The sequence below is a fragment of the Heliconius melpomene genome, chromosome 5, assembly GCF_056956725.1.
Source record: "Heliconius melpomene rosina isolate 202511_hmr_F chromosome 5, ASM5695672v1, whole genome shotgun sequence".
NCBI lineage: Eukaryota > Metazoa > Arthropoda > Insecta > Lepidoptera > Nymphalidae > Heliconius > Heliconius melpomene.
Window position 1 is genome coordinate 2,202,872 of NC_140393.1, and position 12,457 is coordinate 2,215,328.

General features: G+C 31.0%; 1 protein-coding gene across 4 annotated transcripts; it reads left to right on the forward strand.

The window, feature by feature from the left end:
• The first annotated feature begins 552 nt into the window (after positions 1 to 552).
• Positions 553 to 12,046, forward strand: papi (tudor and KH domain containing protein papi). 4 transcript variants are annotated; one of them, XM_085186121.1, is made up of 14 exons: positions 553 to 708; positions 1,315 to 1,498; positions 3,244 to 3,462; positions 3,966 to 4,120; positions 4,409 to 4,535; positions 5,422 to 5,579; positions 6,008 to 6,121; positions 6,498 to 6,596; positions 7,204 to 7,320; positions 7,745 to 7,856; positions 8,593 to 8,719; positions 9,600 to 9,697; positions 10,051 to 10,302; positions 10,592 to 12,046. In XM_085186121.1, exons 2-13 carry the CDS (start codon positions 1,318 to 1,320, stop codon positions 10,299 to 10,301), a joined length of 1,758 nt encoding a protein of 585 aa, XP_085042247.1. In that variant the 5' UTR covers positions 553 to 708; positions 1,315 to 1,317; the 3' UTR covers position 10,302; positions 10,592 to 12,046. The 4 variants fall into 4 exon arrangements, with proteins under 4 accessions (XP_085042247.1, XP_085042249.1, XP_085042250.1 ...); XM_085186123.1 differs by having other exon boundaries at positions 558 to 708; positions 8,596 to 8,719; positions 10,592 to 11,320; XM_085186124.1 differs by having other exon boundaries at positions 558 to 708; positions 4,409 to 4,508; positions 10,592 to 11,320.
• Positions 12,047 to 12,457: the final 411 nt, after the last annotated feature.

Consider the following 12,457-nt stretch of genomic DNA (forward strand, 5'->3'; position numbering starts at 1 on the left):
GAAGCTGATTTCTTTTAAAAATTAATTGTATTATTCGTGGACAACCAAAATTGGTCGAGTGATACCCGGCAAGTACTATGTTTAAAAAGTATAAATAAGTATAAAAATATAAATAATAGTATACCACATATTATTTATTAATAGTAACAAGCCCAATATTTTCATTAAATTGCCCTATGCAAACTTTTACTTGTACAAAGTACATTGAGTTGCAATTCTAAAAAAAATCAAGTCAAATCTTCAGCTTGAGTTCTAGAGTAGAGCTTCAGCAATTTTGAATTTGACTCTCATTTCACATTTGTGTTTTTTTTATCGTATAGCATTTAAGGTGGCAATATTTTTTTTTTTTTTTTAATGTCCTGATTTTGCGATGACAGGCGCAAAATTTTCTGCCAGTGTCACGTATAGTAGAAAACACACGAATGATATGGTTCAGTAAATTTTGAGAGGAAATATGAACTGATATATATATGGTGATAGATGAACTGGAACAATAACCTAAAGTGGCAATATTTAAAGGTTGTCAAATTGGGACGTTATTTTGACAGTGACACATTGACATTGACGTGTGACATTTAGTTTGTGTTGTTTTTTCTTTTCCAATGCACAATACGAAAATTTGAACGCCAAAACTTTATTTTAAATAAAGTCTTGTAATTTTTAAGCAGTACAACTTTTTATTACTCTTAAAGATCTTAAAAATTTAAGGTACGTTCTCATTAATTGATTTAACGTCCATCAAGGTGTCAAGTTACATGTGAAGTAACTTTCATTATGTCATGTCTGTGAATAGAATATTATATCATTATCTCACAATAATCATTTAATTAAAGCTTTGGTCATTATAAAAATCAATTTCAATAGTTTTTCTTAAATCGGTAAGAGTTTTTTTATTCATTAATGTTTGTTAGTATTTGTATATATGAAGTTGAATTTACAACTTTTCCTTAACACTCTAGAAGCTTTTGTTATTGTCGACTGTAAAATTCTTTTATTTAAGAATTTCCTATAGATACAATATAAAATGTTTTAGTTAGCTCAGACCTATTATTTATTGAGCAATAAATATTGCTGGTCTTATAAGTATATTTTATAGTCTTTTAGGGCGCTTATTAGAAGATATAATAGTAATATGCTATGGCTATTATTACAGATAATTATCTTACTTTAGTATTACAATTATTGATTTTTTTTATAATGAATGTCTTCTCGCATTTTTCTCATTAAGCCCACCCTTTGTGCATGTTTATATTTTTATTGTGTGGAATAAAGGATAAATAAGTAAATAAACAAAAACATTAATGTTCATTTCAGAAAATGCCTTTCAATTCCAAACTTCTTGTACCAGTGGCTTTAGGATTTTCTCTGATCTCAGTGTCAGCATTTGTAGTGTATTATGTCTTCAAGAAAGATGAAGAAGAGGACAAACTAGTGAGATCTTCAAAAGTAAATGTAATTGAGGTCCAAGTACCAAAAAGTATAGTGGCTGCTTTAATTGGTAAGTTGTTAGGTTGTAAGGAAACCTAGTGTTAAAATACTGTTATACTAATACTTACTTACTATTTCTTAGTTTCTTAACTCTTACTTTGTTTTTTTTTTATTATATTTTTTCAATTTTTTAATGATTAGTTTCTTTTATAAATTACTTTTTATTTTCATTTAATATTTCTATAACTTTTGAAACAAATATGTTTTGTCATAAAAAATAATATTCATGGCATTTGTGGTGCAGCACTAACTGAACACAAAATCTGAGAAGTCTTTAAATACTATGGTTCTCAATTTACCTAAACCTAGTGTGGAAACCTAGTGTTAAAATACTGTTATACTAATACTTACTTACTATTTCTTAGTTTCTTAACTCTTACTTTGTTTTTTTTTTATTATATTTTTTCAATTTTTTAATTATTAGTTTCTTTTATAAATTACTTTTTATTTTCATTTAATATTTCTATAACTTTTGAAACAAATATGTTTTGTCATAAAAAATAATATTCATGGCATTTGTGGTGCAGCACAAACTGAATACAAAATCTGAGAAGTCTTTAAATACTATGGTTCTCAATTTGATTTCTACTTAGATAAATTATCTAATTGCTATAAGCAGCTCACAGTATACAGTATAGAAAACAATCATTCAGTTTTAGTAATAAATGATATTTTATCTTATTTATCCTTAAATATAACGACATCACAATATCATGTTACCACAAGATAGATACATATTAAATTATTTAATTCAAGGTTACTTTAATTGACAAGTTTGAAATTCCATATTGTGACATTATAACTTATAAGTAAGGCTTGATTCATATATTAAAATCTATTAAATTAATATTTTTATATTTGTAATAAGTATATAAAGTTTTAGGACGTTTGTGGTGCTATGAGCCTATATTAAATTGTAAATGCGTTGATATTGAACATTACATCATTTTAAATTATACTAATTTCCTTGCACTGAGAAGGAAAAGCAGTCTTGAGTTTTGCAATTTATGCAACAAATATACAATGCCTTAAATTCAAAAAATCAAACAACTAATATAAAAAATAAAATCAATTCCTACTTAGGAATCAAACATTTATTTACTGCTTCCTGATCATATAGATATCAATGTCTCATAAAATGTATAGCATTATTTTAATTAGTATGCTTATTTTACCTTCACCTTGAATGTTAAGTAATATCTTGCAATATGTATAAATATATACGCAAAGCTGCAATTTTGAGGATTGATAGTCTAAAATGTAGTTAAGACAGTATGCATACTTCTAACTTGAAAGTGGGGCCCTTTTAGAGTTAACCCTTAAAAGCACATGCCTCCTTATGGTAAAGTAGTTGTATTTAAATGTTTTTAAGAATAATGTAAAAAATGTATATTTATTATTGCCAGACCTATTAATGGTTGTTAGAAATTGGGGCAAGGTATGTCATATTAGCAAGTTTAAATTTTACATACGTTACTTACGGGAGTATTTCAAGTCTCCTTATATGCCAATACCCAGACCAATCCGATGTCTCAATCATCCTCTCAGACCGGACCTCCTTCCCCTTTAGTCGGCGCTACCTCTGAAAGGGCCCCACTTTCAAGTAAAATTTTTACGTTACTTCTTGCGATGTAATTTAGAATGTGTTATACATAAATAACTTTATATGTATAACACAAGTTATCTACCTATATTAATTTGACTACGCGGACGAAGCCATTGGTAAAAGCTAGTTATTTTATATTTTCCTTTTAGGTCGTAGCGGATCAAACATAAAGCAAATAGAAGAAAAGTCGGGCGCAAATGTTCACTTCAAGAAGTTTAGTGAGAAGGACTACGACGTTTGTATTATACGAGGGCGATCAAACGCGACACAAATTGCCGAAACATTAGTGCATGATTTTATAAGACAACAACCACTTATAGTTGAGTCGAATATATCTGTGCCGGGATGGGCAGTTGGTAGGATTATTGGTGAGTATAAATCAGTTTTCAGCTTTACGCTTTTTTCAAAATATGAGGGTAGATAGAAAGAATCACACTGACATTACGATATTTCTTTGTTGTGGCGTAACTCAACGCTTCGCTTTTTCTTTAGCCAACACTTAGACTCTTGGGGCATTTTATTAATTCATTTAATTTAATTGGACTATTTTGATTCTTCGTAAGATGTCCCAGATATTTATTTTTTACTCTACTTGACTAGGCTCAGGTAACCGAGTATTAGGACACTGTCCACTTTCCACGCAGTTTTAGAGACATAACGTGTTGAGTTGGGCGAAACTCAACGCCACGCTTTATTATGGCTTATAACCGGGGCGAGGAAATGGAAATAGTTCATTTCGCCAAAGAGGAAATGACTGCACAACCGCCGCTGTTACAGGCGTGGATATGGTGCTGCTGTGCCACGACGCCCTTGCTAATTTCTTCCATAGGCATCAATACAAAAAGATAAAATCTTTCTCTTCTCTAAACAGGTACAGGTGGAGATACAATAAATAATATAAGTCACAGAAGCGGAGCTCGGGTAAAGATAGAAGGGAACCGGGGTGACATGTCCACGTTAAGGCAGGTCAGTTTCCGTGGTACTGAAGAACAGATTAGTATGGCCAAGAAGCTGATTGATGAATGTGTAAGTGTTTTACTAGTTTTAAATTATTTTTTTACTGTCAAAATACAGTAAGACATAACACGCCGTTGAGGTTCCCCATTCAATAATTTAATAATAACAAATCCATTTTTTTAATTTCAAATATCATGTGATTATGCTTGTGGTGCCTACCTATAATTAAATATGCAATCAAAATCTATTTATTTTATTATTTTTTTGTTTTGTTCTACATTATTACGTACTATTTTCCAATAATAATATTAGATATATGGCCCAATAATATTAAATAAATAAATTGTCGCCCTACAGGTAGAGCAAGAGCGTTGTAGACGCGAAGTGCAACAGTCAAAGCCTCCCCGCGTCTCGACTCCCCCCTCGACCCCCTCCCCCGCCGCCGCCGACACGTCAGGTGAAACCAAGCTTGTGTACACGCGTGGTAAGATGTTGCATGCTTGCTTGTGATTGGTCGTGCGTAGGACGTATTGGTGTTCTTTATTTGAAATATTTTATTTCTTTTATTTGCGATAATTTAAACGATTTTAGATAAAGGAAAAAATATTAAATAAAAACGAATGATTGCAAAATAGCAAAAGTTGTTTTTAGAAATATTTCTATTCTCAAATATCGAAAAATTCATTCAAACATTTTTCGATATGACGTTGTAATAATTTCACCACACTCAGAATTTGGATCTGCTATAATTGGGTGAATTCAAGCAATAATTCCTGCAAATAGGCATTGCCTACAAAACGAAAGAAGCGTAAAGAAATATAAAGTAAGAACTTTTTAATTTGCCAAATCGTTTTTGTGGGAGAAAATGGCGTTGCTTTTGCTATTATTGTTACGTTATGTTTGTTTTATTCCATTTTAAAGGTATATGGCTTATATGTACTACAAAAATATTTTTATTATCACTTCTTTTTTTAAGTATACTATTTACTTTTAGTGTGTTCGGTTTTTGTGTTTTGTGTTCTTGGTTTATTTTTGGGGATTTTTGGCACTTTATAGGTATTTTGAAGCACTTAGAGTATGCACTTTTACAGATTTTATATATTTTTTTCTTCTTGTCTTTTTTTGAAATAGCATAATTGCACTTTTTCTTTGCTTGAATCCTATTTTTTTTACATAAAATAAATTATACACCATAATGAAACGGTTTTATTTAGCTCACCCCGTTTGTTTGGATATTTATCAAATTTAGTAATTGAATTTTAACCCTCTTCCTGTTAACCGATTGATCTGAAATTTGGTATACGCTTTTGATTCTGGTGACAATACAATTATTCATATTTTTTTAACATATATTTTTTTATGGTTTACAGAAGCAACAACATCAGCTATAGAAGTTTACGTGTCAGCGGTGTCGTCGCCGTCTAGGTTTTGGGTTCAATTTGTGGGCCCTCAAGTAGCGCAGCTGGATGAATTGGTCGCCCATATGACAGAGTATTATGGAAACAAGGAGAATAAAGCTAATCATGCCGTGAGTTTTATTGTTATATTTTTTCTTAGTTATGTTTTAGTAATTTTTGTGATTATATTTAATAATTTTACTTTCTGTATTTGCCATATTTTGAATTTGATTATGAAATATTTGATATTTTCACTCCCTATTTTAAAGCGTGGAATTGATTTCCACAACTCTGCATGCAGATTTAGGTAAGAAGTGGAGAACGGAAGTTTCTTTAATGGCAATGAAGTGTCTTGACAATAGGAGTAACACGATTTTAAATTTGAAAAGAAATATAGTATTTTAATATTCTTATAAATTCTATTCTTAGAAGATATGGTATTTATTATTGACAAAGTTCGTAATTCAATTTAGAATAAATCTAAATATAAATAATTCATCTTAATAACATATAAATTTGAGGGTACCTAAACCAATAATATTATTTGTAATTGCTTTAGCTGGAGAAAGTCTCTATAGGTCAAGTGGTAGCTGCCGTGTTCCGTCACGACGGTCGCTGGTACAGGGCGCGGGTTGACGACTTGAGGCCTAACGAGTTTGATGCTACACAACAGGTGTTTGTTTTTTATATTTTTTTATTTCGTATGTAATTTTCGACGTGAGGACAGTCGTGGCGCTGGGGCACAAGTGTGTGATTGTAAACGCGACACACTCGACGGTTGTGAGTTCGAGTGCCACTCGGCGGGGGATAAGTTATTTTCATTTCCTCAGCCTGGCATCAAGCACGGCGTTGAGTTCTCTAAAATTGGGCGGTGACTAACTACTCTACTATTTGCGAATACAACATGAAGCAAAAAAATATGTGGAGACGTGACATGGGCATTTTATTAAGCAGTAAAACAGAGCGTCATACCACGATGTCATATTATTATTATTATTTTATCATGTGATAAATGCTTTTGTTATTTACTAATAAATATGACTTTTCAGGTAGCCGATGTGTTCTACTTGGACTATGGTGATAGTGAATATGTAGCGACACATGACTTGTGCGAGCTTCGCGCTGATTTGCTACGACTTCGGTTTCAGGTAAATAATATATATAGTTTTCAGAATATACTTTTATTAAATTAGTGAATCAATTTTACATTTTTAAATATAAATTATTATAAAAAAGATACATTTATAAAGATACAATACAAAAGATAGATATAAAAAAATATATAGTTATATATATATATATAGTTTATTATTAAGATAGTTGTAGTATCACGCGTCATCCCGTATTTAGCAGAATGTCAAGAATATCCGTTCTTTTAGACATTCGGTGTAGAGCAACGGATTTCAACACAGCACTTTGTATTGTCAAAGTAGAGAAATTAAACTTATTCATTCCACCTAGCCGTGATCGGATCTACAACAGTTGCGTTTACAATAAGACGCTGTCCCACCGTGAGACTATAGTTCTTACGTTATAATATGTTAAATGTAGAACAAAGAGACTTCTCTATTAGTCCAGTGATTACTGTTATAAGAGATTACCGGTTCATTAGCCCTCGAAATAGCCCAATTTTTGTAAAGTGAACATATTTTTTGTATAGAGTTTCAGAGGCCATATAAATATGCTAGATTTCTAATTTTTCTGATCAATCGTAATCGAAATATTTAGATTTTTTTTTATTTAATTACGTTATAGGCTATGGAATGTTTCCTCGCGGGAGTGAAGCCTTCTGACAAGGAAGAAGTGAAACAAGCATCTGGTGTACGAAAATGGCATCCACAAGCCATAGAACGATTTGAAGAACTTACACAAGTTTGTTTTTTATCGTGTTAATATTTATATATCGTGCTTTTACTTAGTCGATTCCTACCTTTAATTCTTTATCTTCACTCTGTATAATGCTTAGTTTAGGAGAACCTAGTGTTGGGAGAATCCGTTCTTTTCGAGACATTGCGGTTTTTTTTGCGAAACGCCGCGTTTTGCATATGAAAATATTAAATATTTAATTCTTTCAAGTGGAAATAGATCCCACAACCATCGCGTACAGTCGTACTCTATAACGAGACAATTCACGGCATTCAGTCCTGCCACTCAACACGCAATATATAGAAAAATTCAGCGGAAAATGGGAAACGGAAGTGTCCTAACCCTTAGAGCCTTAGATTAACACTGTGAAATAAAAAATATTATTAATCAATATTAATAAATAACAACAAAATAAAATTGTTCAAAACAGGTGGCGCGGTGGAAACCTCTATTGTCAAAAACATGCACCTACAAAAAGAGTTCGTTAGTTGGCGACAGGGAAAAGGAAGTACCCGGTATAAAGTTATACGATTCTACCGAAGGTATGTAAATAATATTATTTTATCAAGTATATTATTTTATTAAGTATATTGTTTTATATATACAGGGTGTCCCAGGAGTCAACGATAAAACGAAACCAGGTGATAGACCAAGTCGTGACAGTTATGAGAAAAATATAAAAAAAAATCTTTGTCATGTATTTTTCATATTATATTGATTTTAAAAAATATCGGAAAAACCGACACCCTGTGATGGTTTTTCAAGTCCCAGGACTACAAATATTACTCTTTCTTCATTTTTTTTTCTGTAATGTAATCATGAATAACCCTTCTGTGAATTACAGTTTAAGATTTAAACATACCTGCATCAGTTTTCAATAAAATGTGGTGTTTTTGCCAAACATTAAATTCAAAATATTTACTACACCTGGGACACCCTGTATATATTTTACTTTTTTGTTGTATTTTGATTTTTTGTAGACTGTACAGTGTATCTCTTTCTTGTTCTTTACAGGTATTGTTTATGTTATTACATGTATTTTGTATTTATGTTCATTTGAAACGGTCATGGTGCAGTAGGTAAACTAAACACGACGGTTATGGGCACTATTCCTACTAGAGGAAATAAATTATTTTTTCCCCGCTTTAGTAATACGACGTGCTATATTAAGATACAGCGTTGACAACCCTAATATTTGTAGTATCGAAAACGTTTTATTCACTTTTTTTTCATTAAAAATGTATATTTAAAAAAAATGTTTCTTCTTTTTTGTTCTAGAAGGTTCTGTAGATATAGGAGAAGCGTTAATAGCGGAGGGATGGGCGGAAACCAGCGTCACTCCGCGCTCGTCGCCGCCGCGCTTCAACAACCCGCAGACTCCTTTTGGAGATTTAAGTAATTCTAGGTAATACTAAATGAAACATATATAATCTGTATATTAATAATAATTGAGGCCAGTCGTAGCGCAGAGGTATAAAGTTTGTCTGTAAAAATGATTCGATCCTCAGTCGAGGAAATGAAATATTTATTAAAATTTATATGTCCATTTCCTTGTTTGAGTTCCGCCACTCAACACGCATAGTACATGTCTTCAGAATACGGTGGAAAGGGGGAAACGGAGCGTCTTAAACTAAGTTATCTCTGCCTACCCGACTGTTTGCGGGATACTGCCGTGTGTGAAGCTGATTTAATTTTATTTGATATACTAGCGGACCCGGACGCGGCTACGCCTGCTTGAAATATAAGAATATAATTTCTATAAAAATATAATTTCAATCTAGACGAAATGCTAAAAGTGACTATTATATTTATTTTCATAAGGATGAATATCAAAATGACGCGGTAAAGAACGCGGTCGCGTAGCGACGACGGTTGTTATTAACATGGCAAAATAAATTGCATGTCAAATTAGAAAGTATTTTAATTTATTAGTACATAAGTGTAATGTAATGTTATATAGCCTATAGCACTTCTGAAGAATGCAGCTTTTATACAAAACAAAAACATAGTAAATCGATCCAGTAGATCCAGAGATCTTAGCGTTCAAACAAACAAACAAACAAACAAACAAACAAACAAACAAACAAACTCTTCCGCTTTATTATATTAGTATAGATTTCACGAAAATTTTATTCAAAAGCAGTATAAAATTTGGTACAGTTAGAGTCTAATGGCGGAGAAATTAAGAATACTTATATATTTTTTTAATAATACACGATATATACATTGAATTATTAAAATAAACATAACACAAGCTACCATTATATTTGGCAATACTTTTCCAGAGTACTTGGTATGTTCGGTCCGAGCACACGAGCTGCTTCAATGCCCAAAGACCATAAAGACGACGGACTACTAAAGGAGATTGTTGATCCTTTAAAAGGTATCATTAATTTAGCCTTAATATCAATGAAAGATATTGCAATTAAATCATAAATAATTAAAATAATATTTTTTTAAATATAAATAAACCATTCTGGCACGGATATAAAATTTCTGATTCACAACAATTTTGGGTTCCATTTTCAATCGATTAAATTTAAGAAATGTTTATATTTTTTTGTCTCATTATTTTAAAATAAAAATTAAATATTTTTATATCCATTTAAAATTAATTATACTACCACTCCACTAGAAAGTATACAAAATCCATAAGTATTATTACTTTGAAATTATTATTATTTTTTTGTCGATGTTTCTTAATTAGATACATAATATACACACATTTTTTTACAGATAACATAACATCTCGATCACTCGCATCTGGTCTCGAATCGACTGACAAAATTAAATCGGTTTCTAACTTCGATTTATCTTATTCTGGTAATCAAGACAGTCCCAAAATAAATGGCTCCCACGATTTTATTTCATCAGAAAAACAAAATTTGGAAAACGATTTGTTAAAAGCGAATAACCCGAAAGAAAAAGCGAATATGAACAGAATCGATTCACATCATAGTAATTTGGAGGCTTTAGGACGACAATAAGGTATATTATTTCAAAATAAAACTCCTTTACAGAATTAAGCATTTTTGAGTTCATCATTTTGTAGTTGTCCGTGGTCATGGGTAGGGTCTATCCTGGACCACACTTCTATGTATGTATAATTCTAAATAATTTTACTCAATTAATCTGGCCCAAGAGTTTCGTTTAAAATGTGTAAAAATCTAAAATATTATTGTCCGCCTAACTTTGTCGACTAAAGAATAGAATGAATATTTTTCTGCGTCACGACTGGCCTCTACTACACTGATGCATAACAATTTTGTTTTCACAGATCATAGGTTCAAATAAACTTCTAAGAAAGACCAGCACATGTTTTACGCTTATTTGAAGAAGAGTGTGGATTCTACTAAGACTATTGTAAAAATGGACCTTTTAATAATTAGATAAATGTTTTTGATGACTGTCAATTATTTATTACGATTACGAATGTATGTTGTATTTCTGTTCATATCTTTATTTTTGAGTCTCGATATATTACTTAATTAGTTATTAAGCGTTACTTGCTACTAATCAATACTAATGTTGTATTAGTTCCTGTTTTTATTAATTTAAGTGTAAATATCATTTAATAGAAAACGTGCTTAATTTTTTTATTTTTTTTCTTCTGATATAAATATATTACATTTTTCCTCGTGCCGTATCCCGGATAAAGCGAGATAATCATGGGGAACATAGTGTTAGAATACTCCGTTCAGCATGCATCGCCTAACTTTGGAGACATTGGTATGTAGTAGGTGGTGGAGCCTAACGCCGCGCTTTGACTTTTTACAGAGCGAGGATATTTAATTCTTAATGCATAATTTTGCTATTTTTATTTTGTTATAAATGTGTATACGTAGAAGTAAGTATATGGATTTATCCCCACTTTAGTAATATTCTTTGAAGTCTTTAACACTATTGTGTGCAAATAAAAAAAATCTATTAATAATATATTTCATTGTTACGTTTTTATAAAGAAATGTGATAGTAAATTTTTTTTATGCGTGATTGTTATAGAAATATTTGTAGCCTTCCATATTCCCGCTTTAAAGTTGCTAGTGTGAAAAACGTATATGAAAGATTTTTTTGTGTACAATTATGTACTTAAAAAACATATTTTTAGTTTGTTTTATCCTTAAGAAACTATTGCTAATATTTTTTAGCTTTTTTCTACATTTTACAACCCCTAAATTGGGGCATTTATGCAACAGAATAAAAATAACATTTTTTAATTGTTATCAACGAAATATGTAGATTTTTTTAAGTGAATCTCAGTTTTATGTGTAGCTTCATGCAGTAGCACTTATAAAGGTATGTAGGCGAAGGAACCTAGAGCTCAACACTAGATTCCTTAATTAATTCCCCGAGTGAAAATGCTGTGCTGCTACACCACAACGAGGATGGTACATAATAAATAGAACTTTACTATTAATAAGTATTTTTTCATAATTGTGGTGCTGAAACTTAATTAGTTTAAGTTTTGTGTAGGTTGTGAATTCCCTATTGAAATTTGTATCTGATTAAATGTCACAAGAGCTAGTTGTTATATAACTAAATTTGAAATTTGTCAAATTATTAATATAGATAACAGTTTTTGATTAAATAATAAATTAATTATTTTCATTATTAGGACAGGTGCTATACTCATAGTACAAAAGTTTGTTTTCACTATTGTAATTAGTTATTGTTTTTTTTGACCTGTTGTAGAATTTTTGTAATATTGTTCTTAATAAAGCAAGAAAATAAACGAATGTTGTTTTTTAATGATTTTTTTGAAGATACATCACTTTTTAGTTTTACGCTGTATCCCGCACATAGCAAGGTAAGCAGAGGGGATCTCGGAACCTATCCATTAATACACTTCCGTTCCCCAATAATAGATGAATTGCGTGTTGAGTAGTGGAACTCAACGCCGCATGTGGCCTCGTTGCCAGGGCGAGAAAATAAAAATAGTAAATATTTCATTTCTTCATGTGGAAGTTGAATCTACAAAAAGTCCCGTTTACAATCGCATATTTGTGCCCCTTCGCGACGCGTCCTTTAAAAGTAAAATACAATAGATGCGTCTAACTTAAATCGTATTATTTTTAATTCACTTTTTATTATCTTACGATTCTTTGTTGTTTTTTCCGTTTATATCATTTAGTTCAGCATAATT